This window comes from Scyliorhinus canicula, chromosome 1, assembly GCF_902713615.1.
Source record: "Scyliorhinus canicula chromosome 1, sScyCan1.1, whole genome shotgun sequence".
In the NCBI taxonomy this organism is placed as follows: domain Eukaryota; kingdom Metazoa; phylum Chordata; class Chondrichthyes; order Carcharhiniformes; family Scyliorhinidae; genus Scyliorhinus; species Scyliorhinus canicula.
The window spans coordinates 270,740,798-270,759,474 of NC_052146.1; the positions used below are offsets into that span (position 1 = coordinate 270,740,798).

Here is an 18,677-nt window from a genome sequence, read left to right on the forward strand (position 1 = left end):
TGAGAGCGGCGTTTAAAATGGAAATGAGGTAAGTGTGGCCTTGGTGGGGCATTTCTCGCCGAGGCCAAAAGGCAAGTTTAATAGTGGAGTCATTAGCAGACAGTCAAAATCTTGCTCCTAAATAATTACTGAAAAACCTTCTTCTGGCCCTGGGTCTGTTTTCACCATGTTCAGCTTGACAGGGCAGACATCATTGTTAGATCCCTGCTCTACCTATGCATCCCATCCCAGCCTGAGTGAAAACTCCCCTATCATTGCCAGCTTTTCAATTCTGATATGTTAAATCCCTTAACCGACACCAAAGAAATATTTGAATGAAAATCACTTATTGTCACAAGTAGGCTTCAAATGAAGTTACTGTGAAAAGCCCCTAGTCGCCACATTCCGGCCCCTGTTCGGGGAGGCCGGTACGGGAATTGAACCCGGGCTGCTGGCCTTGGTCTGCTTTACAACCAAGCTATTTAGCCCACTGTGCTAAACCAGCCCCTGTCTAAAAAATATTTTAGCTACCTTGTCCATCAAATATTGCGGGCAGGATTTTCACTCCTGGGACATACCACCTCAGGAAAACGTCCTGTGAATGGCAACATCTTTGATCCAGGGAAGGGGTTTGGGGGTGGATGCGGGATGGAGTTGGATCCAATGCTCCTGGACACAGATGGGAGGCAGACACAGGGAATGCCTCGTGCTGAGGTGAGATGTCTAAAAGGCTCACCTCAGTTCTCTAGGACTTGATTACATTAGACCCTGTAGCCCTTACCCCTCGCATCCCAACCACTCGCTTTGTTCATAAATACCAACCCATGCCAACCTACACACCCCATCCACTGCCAATGGCTTCTCATACCCTTCATGCCAATCCATGCCCTCCACCAAACCCAATGGCCCCTCATACCCTCCATGCCAACTCATGTCGCCTATCCACCCTATAGTCCATTATATCCCATTTGCCCTTACAGCCTCCATGCCAACTAACCCAGTATATGCCATAGGCAGACCTCAGGAGCCATGCTGAAATGTGACATAATAAAGTTCTAAATATTTATTACAGAGTTCACTATATATTTAAAAATTCCCATTCATGAAAGCCCATTCAAAGAATTTGAATCCCCTCAAGTACTTAAACCCATGTAAAAACTAACATTTGTATTCATAATCCTATATCAAGACAGCTAATTCTTTAGAAAACCTCTTTGGGCTGTCAATAAAACCAAACTTACAAACCCCCACTGTGATGGCAGGTTGTGGAAATCAGCCAATCAATAATAATGCTGTAATGATAGCACTTAAGGTTGTGCCAATGAACAGCTACTGACACTTTGAAAACTGATTTATTTTCAATTTTCATAAATACATGATGTGGAGATGCCGGCATTGGACTGGGGTGAACACAGTAAGAAGTCTTACAACACCAGGTTAAAGTCCAACAGGTTTGTTTCAAATCACTAGCTTTCACCTCCTCAGGTGAATGAAGAGGTATGTTCCAGAAACATATACATAGACAAAGTCAAAGATACAAGACAATGGCTTGAATGCGAGCATTTGCAGGTAATTAAGTCTTTACAGATCCAGAGATAGGGGTAACCCCAGTTAAAGAGGTGTGAATTGTCTCATGCCAGGACAGTTGGTAGGATTTTGCAAGCCCAGGCCAGATGGTGGGGGATGAATGTAATGCGATATGAATCCAAGGTCTTGGTTGAGGCCGTACTCATGCGTGCGGAACTTGGCGCTAGGTTTCTGCTCAGTGATTCTGCGTTGTCGCGTGTCCTGAAGGCCACCTTGGAGAACACTTACCCGGAGATCAGAGGCTGAATGCCCTTGACTGCTGAAGTGTTCCCCGACTGGAAGGGAACATTCCTGCCTGGCGATTGTCGCGCGATGTCCGTTCATCCGTTGTCGCAGCGTCTGCATGGCCTTGCCGATGTACCATCCTTCGGGACATCCTTTCTTGCAGCGTATGAGGTAGACAACGTTGGTCGAGTCCTACGAGTCGTACCTGGTGGGTGGTGCACTCACGTGTAATGGTGGTACCCATGTTGATGATCTGGCACGTCTTGCAGAGATTGCCATGGCAGGGTTGAATGGTGTTGTGGCCGCTGTTCTGAAGGCTGGGTAGTTTGCTGTAAACAATGGTTTGTTTGAAGTTGCGTGGTTGTTTGAAGGCAAGTAGTGGGGGTGTGGGGATGACCTTGGCAAGATGTTCATCTTCATCGATGACGTGTTGAAGAAGATATCATAGTTTCTCCGCTCCGGAGAAAGGAACTTGTGCAGCAATACCGAATAACTTTAGTTGCAGCCTTGTCAACAGGTGTTGGAAGAGAAGTTTTTTGGGCCTCAGCGAGGAAAGTCCTGCCAAGGTCACATTTAGATACATTTCCTGCAGTAATATGCAGGAAGAGGCCGGATGCCATTTTTAAATGGTGCCCTGAACTCCCAACTCCCCTACCACACCATCTTATCAATTAGGGGGTCCCAGAGGCCCCCCCCCCCACTCACAAGGGCAGGGCACCCCAAGGCCCAACACCTGACGCAGGCCGCCTGGCGCCTTGGCACTGCCAGCATGTCACTTCCAGTTTGCCAGGGTGGCACTGCCAGGCAGGCCGTGCCAAGTTGGGCCATTCGGGGGGGGGGGGGGGGGGGGGGGGGGGGGATTCCAGGGGTCGCGTTGGGAAGTCAAAAGCTCAGGGCGCTATTTAAGATCCTCAGTGCAGGGAATTACGGTAAGTACGGCCTCGGGGGGCACTTCCTCACTAAGACCCGAAAAAGGAACGGAGTCCCGTTTAATAGCGGGGTTGTTCTCAGCACTGCCTCCTTTGAGGATGAACATTAATGACCTGACCAGAATAGCTACGCACTCCTTACCCTTTCCTGCAATCTCTTTATTTTTCTCGCACTCATTCATCAGTACACTGCAATTTTGGACTGCACTCTAAATCTTGGGACATTTTTCCATCCTGTGTTACCTGCTACCTAAAAATGTCCTCGCCCTCAAGAGCGTATCAAGTGTGAGCAATAGTAGCTCACTTACAACACCATTACTTTATTGTTTTTCCTGTTAGAACTCCACGGATCAAACTGTTCTAATAAAAACTCATTCATCACTGATGTAGACATGCTTCCTCTTTGCTTTACTCTTGTACGAGAGAGTAGCTCATAATATCTGGAAACCTAAGGTCATGTCAGTTGCATTGAAAATAGCTCTCTAGTCACCCATGATGAGAAAGCTCTTGACATCCCGATGTGCCAATGCAACTTAATTTGTTGTGGTTGGGGATGTTTGCCGAGCAACTTGGTTTATGGGTGAAAACACAGCAATGAGAAATTTGCATTGTCAAAACAGGGGAATAAACAGTTTTAATAAAAACAGACCTCGCTGGAAATACTCTGCACATCTGGCATCAGTTTCTGATAAAGGATCACAGACTGAAACATTGGCCTGGATTTTATGCTACCCCTGCCAACGGATTTGAAGGCTTGTTATTTATCTAATGGGTTGCCCGCCCACCCGCCTCGTCCCACTGCAATTAAAGCAGCGGCAGGGTTGGTGGCCAACTGACCACTTGAGGCCCTCACCCCGCCAGTGTTGGGGTTTAACTGGCAGCGAAAGAGACCCATCCAAAGTAGCCGGCCCAGCAGGTTTCCCTACATGGGCCGATGATGGGGAAGGGGATTGTCCCTCATTAACAGGCCTCCTGGGACCATTGGATGGTCCCCTCCAAGGTTTCACTCCCCCCCTCCTAGTTTGCCCTCCCCCAAGACCTCTCAGACCCCAGCACCCCCATCCCCCCATCCTGGGGCCTGCCAACTTGGCACCTGGCAAGGCCCTCAAGCACTTACCCAAATTCTGATCCAATGCCACACATCTTTGTCGCAGTGTGCTGGAGAGCTGCCAGCCTTTGATTGAGTGTAAACTCTCCAAGGCGGTACTTGTCCCTGAGGGGCAGGATGGCCTGTCTTGAGTCTAATAACGGCCCCCCAGCCAGGGCCTAGGAATTTCTCCACAAATGCTGCCAAGCCTGCTGAATGTTTCAAGCATTTTCTTTTGTTTTCCTCTCTCAGATCATCCACAGTGTTTTGCTTTTGTAATAAAAAGCTGTATGTGTGAGTGACTGTATGTGGGAATGTACATGGGAATGACTGTGGATCGAAGAAGGGCACTTCTGAATATTTATTTGCAGAGAGTAGGAGCTGCGGAGATGCACATGGATTTTGATGTTCATCTTCACAAATCACTCACTCCAAGTCAGCGAAAAGGTACAATAGCAATCGCAAGGATAACAGAGCATTGGCTTTTATATCAGAGGAACCAGAATGCAAATGTGAGGAGATAATGCTTTGGTGAGGTTGCATCTGAAGTGCTGCATTAATTCTGGGCACCAATCCTCGGGGAGGATACATTTGGCTTTGAGTGGACACAACACACATTCACTTGAATGACACCGGGGTTAAAGTAGGAGAACAGGTTAGGTGAACGTGCCTTGTAGCCTCTTGAGTTTAAAAGGCTGAGGAGTGATGAAAACAAAGATGTTCAAAATGATAAAGGGTTGCCACAAATGAACTATTTATTCCCTCTACTTGAGGAAATCCACAACAAGAGGGAATAAACTTAAATTAGAGGTGTGTCATTTCAGAGTGAAAGGCAGTGGAAATCTGATACCGGCTCCCCAAAGGTGTGCTGGGACAAATTCAATTTTCCAGACTGAGATGGAAAGATTTTTCTTTGTTAGCTGAGGGTATCAATAGCTATGGAGGAAAGTTGGATAAATGGTGCACAGGTCCAGATCCGTCATGCTCTAAGAGAATGGTGAACCTGACTATGGAGGGTTCTGAGTGGCCTGCTGCGGTTCATATTGTCTAAAAGCTACAGAGGAGCTATTGGGAATGTCTTCCTTTTCTCTCTCTACAAAGTCCAAGGCAAGGTACGCGTCAGGGAGGAGGAAGAAAAAGGAAAGTGACCTTCCACCTCTGCTCAATCAGCGCATGTCCGCTGCACTGCTCAATTCACCTCTTTCTCTCTCTCAGCCCAGAGAAAAAAGAAATCAACACCTCAGGGCGGAGGGGGGTGAGGGATGAGGGGGGAGTGGGGTATCACAATATGGATCGGATGCTCTGCAGCACAAAGAACAAAGAACAAAGAAAAGTACAGCACAGGAACAGGCCCTTCGGCCCTCCAAGCCCATGCCACCATGCTGCCCGACTAAACTACAATCTTCTACACTTCCTGGGTCCATATCCCTCTATTCCCATCCTATTCATGTATTTATCAAGATGCCCCTTAAATGTCACTATCGTCCCTGCTTCCACCACCTCCTCCGGCAGCGAGTTCCAGGCACCCACTACCCTCTGTGTTAAAAACTTGCCTCGTACATCTGCTCTAAACCTTACCCCTTGCACCTTAAACCTATGCCCCCTAGTAATTGACCCCTTTACCCTGGAGAAAAGCCGCTGACAATCCACTCTGTCTATGCCCCTCATAATTTTGTAGACCTCTATCAGGTCGCCCCTCAACCTCCGTCGTTCCAGTGAGAACAAATCGAGTTTATTCAACAGCTCCTCATAGCTAATGCCCTCCATACCAGGCAACATCCTGGTAAATCTCTTCTGCACCCTCTCTAAATCCTCCACATCCTTCTGGTAGTGTGGCGATCAGAAATGAACACTAAGTATGGTCTAACTAAGGTTCTATACAGCTGCAACATGACTTGTCAATTCTTATACTCAATGTGCTGGCCAATGAAGGCAGGCATGCCGTATGCCTTTTTGACTACCTTCTCCACCTGTGTTGCCCCTTTCAGTAACCGGTGGACCTGTACACCTAGATCTCTTTGACTTTCAATACTCTTTAGAGTTCTACCATTCACTGTATATTCCCTACCTGCATCCGACCTTCTAAAATGAATTACCTCACATTTGTCCAGATTAAACTCCATCTGCCATCTCTCCGCCAAATTCTCCAAACAATCTAAATCCTGCTGTTTGGGCAGCATGGTAGTATGGTGGTTAGCATAAATGCTTCACAGCTCCAGGGTCCCAGGTTCAGTTCCCGGCTGGGTCACTGTCTGTGCGGAGTCTGCACGTCCTCCCCGTGTGTGCGTGTGTTTCCTCCGGGTGCTCTGGTTTCCTCCCACAGTCCAAAGATGTGCGGGTTAGGTAGATTGGCCATGCTAAATTGCCCGTAGTGTCCTAAAAAGTAAGGTTAAGGGGGGTGGGGTTGTTGGGTTACGGGTATAGGGTGGATACGTGGGTTTGAGTAGGGTGATCATTGCTCGGCACAACATCGAGGGCCGAAGGGCCTGTTCTGTGCTGTACTGTTCTATGTATCCTCTGACAGTCCTCATCGCTATCCACAATTCCACCAACCTTTGTGTCAGCCACAAACTTACTAATCAGACCAGTTACATTTTCCTCCAAATCATTTATATATACTACGAACAGCAAAGGTCCCAGCACTGATCCCTGCGGAACACCACTAGCCACAGCCCTCCAATTAGAAAAGCACCTTTCCATTGTTACTCTCTGCCTTCTGTGACCTCGCCAGTTCTGTATCCACCTTGCCAGCTGACCCCTGATCCTGTGTGACTTCACCTTTTGTACCAGTCTACCATGAGGGACCTTGTCAAAGGCCTTACTGAAGTCCATATAGACAAGCAGTCAGCCTGCAGCTAAAAGGAAAGATGCTGAAAGAGTATAACACTCACATGGAGGCAATGCGGGCCATCTCAGAAAGGCCTGATTCCAGTTGCATGTGCCGAAATCAAATATAATAATAATCTTTTATTGTCACAAGTAGGCTTACATTAACACTGCAATGAAGGTATTGTGAAAAGCCCCTCAGCGCCTGTTCGGGTAAACAGAGGTAGAATTCAGAATGTTCAAATTACCGATCAGCACGTCTTTCGGGACTTGTGGGAGGAAACCGGAGCACCCGGAGGAAACCCACGCAGACACAGGGAGAATGTGCAGACTTCACACAGTGACCCAAGCCGGGGATCGAACCTGGGACCCTGGAGCTGTGAACCAACAGTGCTAACCACTGTGCTCATCTGCTCCAGTATTTCAGAGTTATGGTGAGGAGCAGCCATATCAAACAAGCTGCATTTTCACCTCTCCCTTCTGGTTGGCCTTGACCTGACCCCAATACTCAAACACCCTGTGACCTTTCACGTTTTAATACCTTGCAGACTCTCCTAACTTGTCTCAACAGCTCTGTATCCACCCCTTCGGCTTGAGTTGCTGATTAACATCAGAACCTAATTGTTATTTTGTAACCCTAATGGTTACAAATTTCCACACACTTTGTTTCTGCCGTCTCCTCTTGTTCCAACAGCTGACAATTCAATGCCTTTTTATGATCCTGTAAACCTAATGACATGTCTTCACTTAGTAAACAGCTCTATTTTCAACGATCGTCCCATTCCCAACCTATATCCGACTTTTCTCCACATTTTAGCGAGACAAATACACATTCAGTTCAGGAGATTATTGTTAAAGTGTCTTTCATCAGTTGAAACATCATTTAAGCTTCTTCTCCGACACACACTTCACCTCCTATTGCGCTATTCATTTATATACTCAGCTGTAAACATGAAAATATTAGCTCAATGTAACAAATCTCTTTTACATTCATGTTTAAATTCTCATGACCTTGAAAATGACTGGTTACAAAAATATTTGATTGTTCTGCATTTCACTGCCATCTATTGGGGGATGTTGGTACAATCTGTTCTCACTCACACCGTCAGATCAATTTTTGAGTTCTCAGGAAATAAGGGGCTGAATCTTGGGCGGGATTCTTTGAAAACTGGCAGGGCGGGCAACTCCGGCGGGAAGGAGTGGCGTGAACCACTCCGGCATCGATCCGCCCCGAAGGTGTGGAATCCTCCGCACCTTCAGGAGCTAGGCCGGCTCCGGACCGGAGTGGTTTGCGCCGTGCCGGCCGGCGTGGAAGGGGCTTGGCGCCACGTCAACCGGCGGCGAAGGGCCTCTGCCTGCCGGCGTGATTTGGCGCATGCGCGGGAGCGCCAGCGTGAGCTGGCATCATCCCAGTGCATGCACAGGGGGGTTCACCTCCGCGTCAGCTATCACGGACTGTTACAGTGGCCGACGCAGAGGAATAGAGTGCCCCCGTGGCACAGGCCCGCCCACAGATCGGTGGGCTCCGATCGCAGGCCAGGCCACCATGGGTGCAGCCCCCGGGACCAGATCCCCCCGGAACCCCCCCCCCCCGGACCACTCCGGAGGCTGCCCGCGGAGCCAGGTCCCGCCGGTAAGTACCTGTCGCCCCCGCCAAATCCCCGCCATTGGTGAATGCGGCAGGCGGCGTGGGCGGGATTCCTGCTACCCCCCCGGCAATTCTCCGATTCTCCAACCTGGCAGGGGGTCGGAGAATCCCGCCCAATATGTTCTTCCTCATGGGTCAGTTGGTGGTTGGGGGGAGAGGTTGTGGCCCTGCCGTCCTCCGGCCTTAATCATGATTACATCTGTGACGGGAAGGACCGTGGACCGCGTTCACGCCCAGTCGCCAACTAATGCCTAAATAAGGGTCTCATCTCGATGCCGCTGGTATTAACCAAGCAGCAGGCAGGGGGCTTGCCATGAAGGGGGCACAACAAGCAAGCCTGTGCAGGCTTGCCTCCATGCTCCTCAGGTGTGGGGCTGGTAGTTGTTTTTCATTCAAAGGCACTCAGTGTATGATCACGGGACCCAGCATCGGGAGGGACGGGGGCGGGGGCGGGGGGCAGTCCCTGGCCTTGTTGAAAGCCATAAGTCCCCTGTCTTCCCTGCCAACCACACCCCTTCAACTGCAGCCCCCACCCCCTGACCCCCCTCCCCAAATCCTGCTATGGTATTCAGCGACGATACCAGACCTCAGATGGATGCCTCCCTGGTGACACTTCTGATTGACCAGCAGCTCGCAGTTGACAGAACTTCGATCCGTGCGGTCCTTGATTCAGGGATACGGCCTGCTGCTGGTCTGTCAAGTGGAACAAGACATGGTGGTCTAAAAGGGCAATGGGGCTCTGTCTGACTCTCCAGCTGGCGGCTGAGACCCCTATTGCCCGCACAAATATTCCACTTGAAGCAGGAAAATGGGCTTACAGCAAAGGATCAGCTATGGGGCTGGATTCTCCAGTTCCCTGGCCACACGCCATTCACTGGCGACGGGATTCTCTGTTCTCGTCGTTTGTCAGCGGGATTTCCCATTGAAGCCACTCCAGGTCACCGGGAAACCCATGGGCAGGAGTGCACTGCCGGCGGGAATTACGTTCTCTTATATACTAGCTTCCCGCAATAACCAAGACCATTACAACAATAACAACAACAACTTGTGTTTACGTAGCACGTTTAACATCGTAAAACATTTCAATGTACTTCAAAGGAACATTATCAGACAAATAATGGCACCGAGCCACAAATTAGGAGAGCTGGTCAAAACGCTTGCTCAAAGAGTTCGTCTTTAAGGAGCATATTAAAGAAGGAAATAGGGTAGAGAGGTGTCGAGGTTTATACTGTGGGCTCGAGTTGTTTGAAGGACAGGACTGTCATTAATTTTAGGTTGGACCACTTCATTGTACAACTGCCAAGTTTCCTTTTTATTGTCGGTGTCACATGCAAGTAACATTATCACAACATTATCATAAGTGATACTTATCCCACATGAATGACATTTCTGTAACGTGGATAGTATTACATTGTAGCCTATTTATAAAAAGCAATCTTACCAGTTTAGTTTTCTGAAATTTTTCTCAACCTTTCTGTGAGTAACAGAGTGGTGGATTTCTTTTGATGGAAGCTGGCAGTGTAATATACAGTGTAATATACAGTCCGAACCTGGCCTCCACACCCAATTTGAGACTTGGGCTTTACAGACTGCCACGGTCCCAGCCGCCGGCTGAGACGTCAGGTGGCAGGTTGACCAGGTGAGAAGCAGCTGCCCCACAGCCATTTAATGGCAAATTGACATTTAGTAGACTAAAAGTGGCACTTCGCCTGCTCTTGGAGACAAGAAGTCCTGCCTCAAGGAGGCTCCTGGCCAGTCAGAGGCTGGTAGCCTGTTAAATGCCAGCAGCAGTGGGATGAGGCCATTAGTGTCCACCTAAGGGCCTCAACTGACCCACTGGTGGTGGGCCACCGACCACAGCTGACAGAGGTGCAATAGGGCAGGGACTGGTCCACTGGCATGAGGGTGTAATAGTGAGCCTTAGGTGTTCGCTGTAAAAAACTCTGGATGAGGCAGTGTATGCCAGTTTTGTGGGGAGTCAGTTTGGGCCTATATATCTAGCTTAATACATCCAGATACATAAATATATTTTTGCCATGTAATTTTTATGCATTATTTCAATGTTATTGCTTTTAAAGTTATTTACTGGGAAAATAATTTATAGATTGTTAAATAGCACGGTAGCATGGTGGTTAGCATAAATGCTTCACAGCTCCAGGGTCCCAGGTTCGATTCCCGGCTGGGTCACTGTCTGTGCGGAGTCTGCACGTCCTCCCCGTGTGTGCGTGGGTTTCCTCCGGGTGCTCCGGTTTCCTCCCACAGTCCAAAGATGTGCGGGTTAGGTGGATTGGCCATGCTAAATTGCCCGTAGTGACCTAAAAAGTAAGGTTAAGGGGTGGGGCTTGTTGGGTTACGGGTATAGGGTGGATACTTGGGTTTGAGTAGGGTGATCATGGCTCGGCACAACATCGAGGGCCGAAGGGCCTGTTCTGTGCTGTACTGTTCTATGTTCTAAAACTTGAATTATCAAGGTTAAACCTTACATGCAAAATTACCTTTATTCCATTAGAAATAAATGCAACACTTAAAGACACCATGAAATGGAAACTTACATTCTTTACCCTGCTGTGATATACTATTAGCTTAGTTGTCATCGAAAGTGACACAGCAAGAGAAATTACTGACAAAAACATGTTGACTTCTTACATCTCTAAAATATGACACCATTTCTATAACTGCACACATTGTTCAGTGACAAAGTCGGGAACACTAGTTGTCCATGGCTCAGAATATTTATTTATCAGTTTTCCTGTAGTTTGTTTTATTTGTAAGTGCATCAGCAGCGCTGATATCGACCGGGCACCATTTAGTATGGGCCACACAAACATGAGTGAGGCGGAATGGCACCTTGGTGGGGGGTGGGGGTCTCCCAGGCCATCGGAGGCCCTGGGATGGTCGGGCTCTGGGCAAGGTGGTACCCTGGTAATCCCACTGCCATATGGACACCATTGCACTGTCAGCCTGGCACCTTAGCAGTGCCACCCGGACACTGTCAGAGTGTCAGGCTGGCACTCCCAAGGTGCCTGGGTGGCAGGTTGCCCGTGTCTAGGATCGGGCCCGGGGGGGTGTCCTGCCCTTAAGAGGTGGGGTGAGGGGGGGGGCTCCAGGATCCTCTCAGAGGTAAGTTGCGGGGGATGGGGGGGTGTCCCCGGATGCCGTGGTGGGGGTCCAGAGATCTCTGCCCCCGCCAATAAACGGGCGCCGGAGAATTCGGCAGCCGGCGTCGGAGCGGTGGGGCAGGATTCACTGCGCCCCAGGATGGTTTTTAAAAATGGTGTCCCGATCTCTTCCTGAACTGACAAGCCGAGTTCATCACTGCAGGAAGTGAGGTCTGTGCGGCCTCAGCCGAGCATTCCCTGCAAAGGCCCTTCAAGAAATAAAGGGCAGCACGGTAGCATAGTGGTTAGCATCAATGCTTCACAGCTCCAGGGTCCCAGGTTCGGTTCCCGGCTGGGTCACTGTCTGTGTGGAGTCTGCACGTCCTCCCCCTGTGTGCATGGGTTTCCTCCGGGTGCTCCGGTTTCCTCCCACAGTCCAAAGATGTGCGGGTTAGGTGGATTGGCCATGCTAAATTCCCCTTAGTGTCCTAAAAAGTAAGGTTAAGGGGGAATTGTTGGGTTACGGGTATAGGGTGGATACGTGGGTTTGAGTAGGGTGATCATTGCTCGGCACAACATCAAGGGCCTGTTCTGTGCTGTACTGTTCTAAATCTAAAAGTCCCATTCGATAGCAGGGTCGTCTCAGCATTTTGGGCGATGAGAAGCACCCTGCTGTTCACACCCACTAGCTTTCGGAACGCAGCTCTTTCATCAGGTGTCTCACTTGATGAAGGAGATGCGCTCCGAAAGCTCGTGATTTCAAACAAACCTATTGGACTTTAACCTGGTGTTTTAGACTTCTTACAATCACCAGAAAAGTAAACCATGTCACACACTGCCACCTGCAGGTAAAATGAGGCACTGTTTCATCGCAAAAATTACATTTATCGTTTTCCCCTTGCAGTTTGTAATATCAACTTAAAATTCATAGCTCTCAAAACCTGGCACCTAGAGAAAATATTTTCTGCTACGCTTACATTCACTTCACTGAGTGTCAGAAAATTGTGCAGGCAGAATATGTGAAACATCTCCAACTTGGTCCATTGTTAACTTTGTTTCCATATTTGTGAGCATCCTCACAATGTACATGTACAGATGTAAGTGCATTACAGGGTCCACTCACACATACAACATAACACAACAGCAATAATAATTGGTTTCATTTATACAGTACATTTAATACTGAAATGTTTTGTAATTGGACAAAAATGGATGCTGATTCAAAGAAAGAGACAGCAGGAGAGGTTGCCAAAAAGCTTGGCCAAAGAGGTGGGTTTTAAGGATGGCCTTAAGAAAGGGTAAGAGGTGTAGAAGTGAAGTGGTTTCGGGGCAGAATTCCAGAGCGTACTGCTCAGAAGGCAGTGGGTATTAAGAGAGAGAGTGTCGCACAAAAGGACCAGAATCAGGTTAGAGTTTGGTGCAGTACTCAGCTGGAGGTTGCACAGAGCAAGCAGGTATTTTAACACAAACTGGAGAGTTTTAAATTGAATGCACTGGCATGAGAGGCAATGCAGGTCAACACTCACAGGGGTACTACATGATCTGGAACTGCTGTGGGTTATGATACAGGTAGCTGCATTTTGCAAACGCCGATGTTTACAGAGTGTGGGGCCTGGGAGACTGAGCAGAAGATCTTTGGAAGCCAAGTCAGCAATTGACAGATTTGCTGAACACACCCTATGCTCCCCCTCACCCCCGCCAATATCCCCTTCCACTTATCCGAGTACCTCAGTGCAATGGCCAAGGGCTCTATCACCAGCGCAAACAGGAGGGCGAACATGGGACGCCCTTGCCTCGTTCGTCTATGTAACTGAAAATACCTCAAATTCACCTCATTCATGTGCATGCTCTCCTTCGGTTCCCTATAACAATTTAATCCACGCCAAAAACTTAGGCCTAATCCCAAACCTCTCCAACACCACGAAGAAGTAATTCCACTCTACACAACAAACACCTTCTCTGCATCCAGTACCATCAACACCTCCGGCTCCCTCCCCTCCGACTGGGAGAGCACCACGTTTAACAAACAACGCACATTCAAAGACAACTGCCTACCCTTTACGAACCCCGTCTGATCCTTGCTAATCATCTGCGGGAGGCACTCATCAAACTTAAGCGGCAACACATAGGCAAGAACCTTGGCATCCACATTTCGCAGAGATATTGGCCTGTGCGATCCACATTCCTCCAGGTCCTTAGCTTTTTCAGCAACAATGAAATGGATGCCTGGCCCATAATCTCGGGGAGTCTCCCCTTAGCTACCATATCCTCAAACACCTCCGGTCCCAGTGCCTTGCCCATTTAAATCTTCCCTATCTCCATCCAAATCACCTTAATCCCCACTGACTGCTCCAACCCAGTCTCCTCCTCCTCACCTAATCCCAAAGAAATCCCTCATATCTGCATCGTCCCCCGGGGGCTCCGACCTGTACATTTTATAAAATGCCTTGTTCACCTGCTCCGGCACGACCACCAGCTCCCATGCCCCATCCCAGGCCCGCACAATCTCTCGCGCAGCTGCCTGCCGGCGAAGCTGGCCGACCAACAAGAGACCGGCCTTCTCCCCATACTCATATACTACCCACTTCGCCGCCTCAACTGACACGGACAACACGTCACACTGTGCCTGCAATTTCCTCCTACTCACCAGAGGTTCCGGAGCGGGATCATCCACATACTTCCCATCCCTTCCAAGATTTTCTCTCCCAGCCACTGCCACTACTCTCTTGCCTCCCTATTCACCTGAGCCTTAAACAAGATTATCTCGCTCCTTACCACCACCTTCAACACTTCCCAAACCACACAGTGAGACCTTCCCATTCCAATGAAACCCACATAATTACCAATCACCTTTTCCATCTTTACACAAACATTTGGATTCGCTAACAGCCCCACATCTAACCTCCAATCTGGCCTCTGTGCAGCCTCTTTCTCCAAGACCACATCCACCAAATGCGGAGCATAATCTGAAATATCAATCGCTGAGTACTCCGTCATTTCTCACCCCCGACAATGATGACTTCCCCATACGAAAGAAGTTGATCCTTGAGTACACATTATACACTGGCGAAAAGAAGGAATACTCCCTACCCCCTGGGTGCAAAAACCACCACTGCTCCCCACATCTCCTTCATAAACCCAGCCAACAACTTCGCCCCTCCCCTGAGGTGGTCAGCGAGCTCACCCTAGACCAATCCACCTTCGGATTCAGCACTGTATTTAAATCCCCACTCAGAACAAACTGATGGCAGCCACCATCCTCTTCATAAACCCTACATCATACCAATTCGGGGCATAAATACTAACCAGCACAACAAACCTCCACTTCAAGGCACGCATTACTGTAACAAACCTGCCTCCCTGGTCTTCCGCCACCTTCTCCATCTGAAACCTCATTCTCTTCACCAGTATCGCAATCCCCCTGCCCTGCTATCGAAGCCCGAGTGCAGCACCTGACTCACTCACTCCTTCCGCAGCCTCATCTGGTCCTTCACCCTCAAGTGGGTCTCCTGCAACAGCACAACATTCGCCTCTCAAGCTCTTCAAATGCAAAAATACTCTCGCTCGCTTCACCGGTCCACCGAACCCCTGCATGTTCCAAGTTACCATTCTGACCGAGGGTGTCATCCCCCCTGTCAGTCATGATCACCACCCTGGCCCCGCCCAGTGAGTGGAACCCGATCCTGCCCCAAGTCACTGTCAACCAGCTACCCCTCCCACCCTCCCCAGAAACCTCCCAGCCACTTCTTTCTGCATACCCCCCCCCCCCCCCCCCCCCCCCACATTCATACCTCACAGGCCCATTGAAATCTGTCCACACAGGCTCTGACGACTGCGTCCCCTCCCCCCACCTCGCTTCTGTTCACTAGCCAACTTACACTTGCTAGCAAGGTGGCCCCTGACAGAGCCCCCTTCCCCCACATGCAACTATCGAAAAACAAATACAAAGCCCCCCCAACATCCAGACAAAGGGAGACAAACCCCAGCATATGACCCCTAAAAACCATCCCCTCCCAGCCACAACATGAAGAAAAACAAAGCTCAAACTCAGCTCAGTCCCAGTCCTTCAGCCTTCACAAAACCTCTGCCTCTTCCGCCGTCTCAAAGTAATTATCCTTGGAGTTATGCGAGACTCTCAACCTCACCGGGTAGACCACCCCAAACCGCACATTATTTTTATACAATGCAGCCTTCGCCCTGTTGAAGGCCGCTCGCCGTTTTGCCAGCTCCACTGTACGGTCTTGGTATATATGAAGACCACTGCCTTCCCACCTCACCTCTCGAATCTACTTCACCCATTTCAGCACCTTCTCCTTCATCTGGTAGCTATGAAAGCAGACTATCACAGCTCTCGGTGGTTCATTTGCCTTTGGATTTGGCTGGAGCAACCAGTGAGCCCTATCCAGCTCAAAGAGCGACGCATCCGCCCCCAACAACTGAGCGACCATTTCTGCAAAGTACTCTGTGGGCCTCCGGCCCCCCAGCCCCTCAGGCAGTCCCACAATCCACAAATTCTGCTGCCGTGACCTGTTCTGCAGGCCCTCCACTTTGTCTCTCTGCCCTCTGCTGCTCTCCTCCACAGCACCTCACCCATCGAGGTGAACTGGTCACTGTGCTGCGAAAATGCCTCCTCCATCCCCGTCAACACCTCTCCCTGCTCCCGCACTGCTGTGGGTGTCTTTCCCAAAAACTCCCTTATCGGGGCCAGTGTATCATCCACTAACTGCTTACGCAAAGCATTCGTCTCCTTCCCCTGCTGCTCAAAAAGCTTGGCGAACTGCCGCTCAAATTCCACTACCATCACCTCAGCTAAGCTATTAGCCATACCCGCCAAGCTTGGTCCTGCCATCTTTCCTCCCACAGAGCTTTGCACCTCAGGCGGATTTTCACTCACACCTGTATTTTTCCGCTGGGTTTTCGGCATCCTTTAGTTCCCACAACTTTATTGGAGATCAATGATATGAAATTTCTCCCCAAATCCGGGTGAAATGGGCCAAAAAACTCACACAGCAGCCACCCAACCTGTGACCTCCACCTACATGTCGCCACCAGAAGTCTGCACAAACCTAGAAGATCCCATTACGTTCACAGACTTTAGAGAGGTGAGGTTAGATACGGGCAGGTAATTTTTGTAGAATTTACAGAATCATAGAATTTACAGTGCAGAAGGAGGCCATTTGAGTTTCAAAATCAAAGAGGTCAAATGTAAGTCTTTTGAAGGGAGGGATGGCTTTGATGGTGTCTGATTTGAAAGCGGGGAGGACCGTACCGAAGAACTGTTAACGAATATCAACTAAAATGGAAATCAGGAGGGGGGTGATCATATGTTTAGTGAAAATGGGGACATGGGAACAAATTATGGATTTACAGGCAAGGTGAGCTTGTAAAGGGCAGGGTGGTAGTTATGAGAGAAACTAAAGATGATGCAGACTCAAGACCACAGCAAGGTAAATCTGAAGGGAGGTTTTGTAGAGGCAACTGGAAATGTGATCTCAATCTTACTGGTAAAGAAGCCCATTACTTGTTGGAGGTGAGGGTGGAAGGGGTAGGGGAGAGGTTTTTAAGGAGACTGTTGGCAAGATTGAAAAGAATTTGTCCTTTGTTTTGCAAGGTGATTGTGGAGTAGTGGACAGTTCTGGTGAAGGAGAGTCAAAGCCGATCAGTGCTTGATGTGACCAGCGAGCATGTATTACTGGGCTCCTTAGTGTGGGGGAAATTATGTTTTTAAGCTTTAAAATCCAATTTCATATCCCCATGCAACATGAGAAATAAATACCATGTTATGCAGCTCTGTAAACCAGAAATAAACAAAATACAAAATAAAAATCCATCTTTCGGATAAGATATTCATCTGAGGTCCTGCCTCTCAGGTGAACAGAACAGGTCCCATGGCACCATTGCGAAGAAGCACGTGAGAGTTCTCTCCAGTATCCTGGTCCACATCACTGAAACAAACGATCTGGTCACGAGCACACTGCTGCTCATGGGGACTTGCTGTCTGCAAATTGGTTTGTGCATTTCATACATTACCACTGTGACTACACTTCAAAAGTATTACAACGCCTGTAAAACATTTTGGGACATCCAGAGGTTGTGACAAGGGCTGTATAAATGTAAGTTTTTCTTTCTTCAGACTCACTTACCTCTTCTTCCAAGAGCAGATATTGTTGATTAAAACGTTATTGTGTGAAAACATTGTTAAACGATCAGCATTTGACATTTTTCGCTTACGAAGTAACTCACTAAAAGGAAAAGTGATCATGGATTTCTTACCTTTGCACTGTAACCCTTGTTTCATCAAACCCCAGAGCAAAGAGCCACAATGATCACAGAACGTGGGTACTTTGAAATTGTGAATGCTAAACTTATGAGGCATGTTGACGCTGAAGCGCTGGGAGCCCACCTGCACAGAAAGTAAATAGAAAAGATGCTTTTCAGCCAATTACTCTGAAGACTCTCACACCCAAAACAGTTGTAGGAACCATAGAACTGAAACAGAACTGTATTATCCAGAGCCAATGATAGGTAGTACGCAAATGTGTACAGTATGATGCTGATGCACTTTCTGTTAACTTTGTTACCGCTCAGCTACTATTACTCTATCAATATGAGTGTGTTGTCACATTTGGTCACGGTCAAAGTAAGTTAGTGAAGTCAGAGAGGCTGCTAAGCCAACAATGTCATCATACTATTTATTGTTGGCAATGTGACAAAAAAACCAATTCCATTAGTCCCCTTCCCTCACAGAAATATGGCTGTTGTCTATTCCAAGTCACTATAACAGTAACTTATATTTGTATTCTGTATTTAGTCATAAAACATATCAAGGTGCTTCACAGGAGTATTATTGAACATAATGTGATGCTGAGCCAAGTAGAAAAGATATAAGGTAAGATGAAAGCAAGATATAATGAAAGAAAGAAAGCAAGAACGAAAGAAAGAAAGCAAGCAAGAAAGGAAGAAAGCAAGCAAGAGCGAAAGAAAGAAAGCAAGCAAGCAAGGAAGAAAGAAAGAAAACAAGAAAGAAAGCAAAAAAGAAAGAAAGCAAGAAAACAAGAAAGAAAGAAAACAAGAAAGAAAGAAAGCAAAAAAGAAAGAAAGCAAGAAAGAAAGGAGAGAAAGCAAGAAAGAAAGAGAGAACGCAAGAAAGAAAGAAAGAAAGAAAGCAAGAAAGAAAGCAAGAAAGAAAGCAAAAAAGAAAGAAAGCAAGAAAGAAAGAAACAAAGAATGAAAGAAAAAAAGAAAGCAAGAAAGAAAGGAAGAAAGAAAGAAAACAAGAAAGAAAGCAAGAAAGAAAG

General features: G+C 48.2%; 1 protein-coding gene across 2 annotated transcripts in view; it reads right to left on the reverse strand.

Moving 5' to 3' along the window:
* prkcea (protein kinase C, epsilon a) overlaps nucleotides 1–18,677 on the reverse strand; it is a 697,348-nt gene that overhangs the window by 287,603 nt on the left and 391,068 nt on the right. For both annotated transcript variants that reach the window (XM_038813231.1, XM_038813238.1), the window contains one exon: nucleotides 17,653–17,782. In XM_038813231.1, coding sequence (XP_038669159.1) covers nucleotides 17,653–17,782 — 130 coding nt within the window. The remainder of the gene's footprint in view (nucleotides 1–17,652; nucleotides 17,783–18,677) is intronic.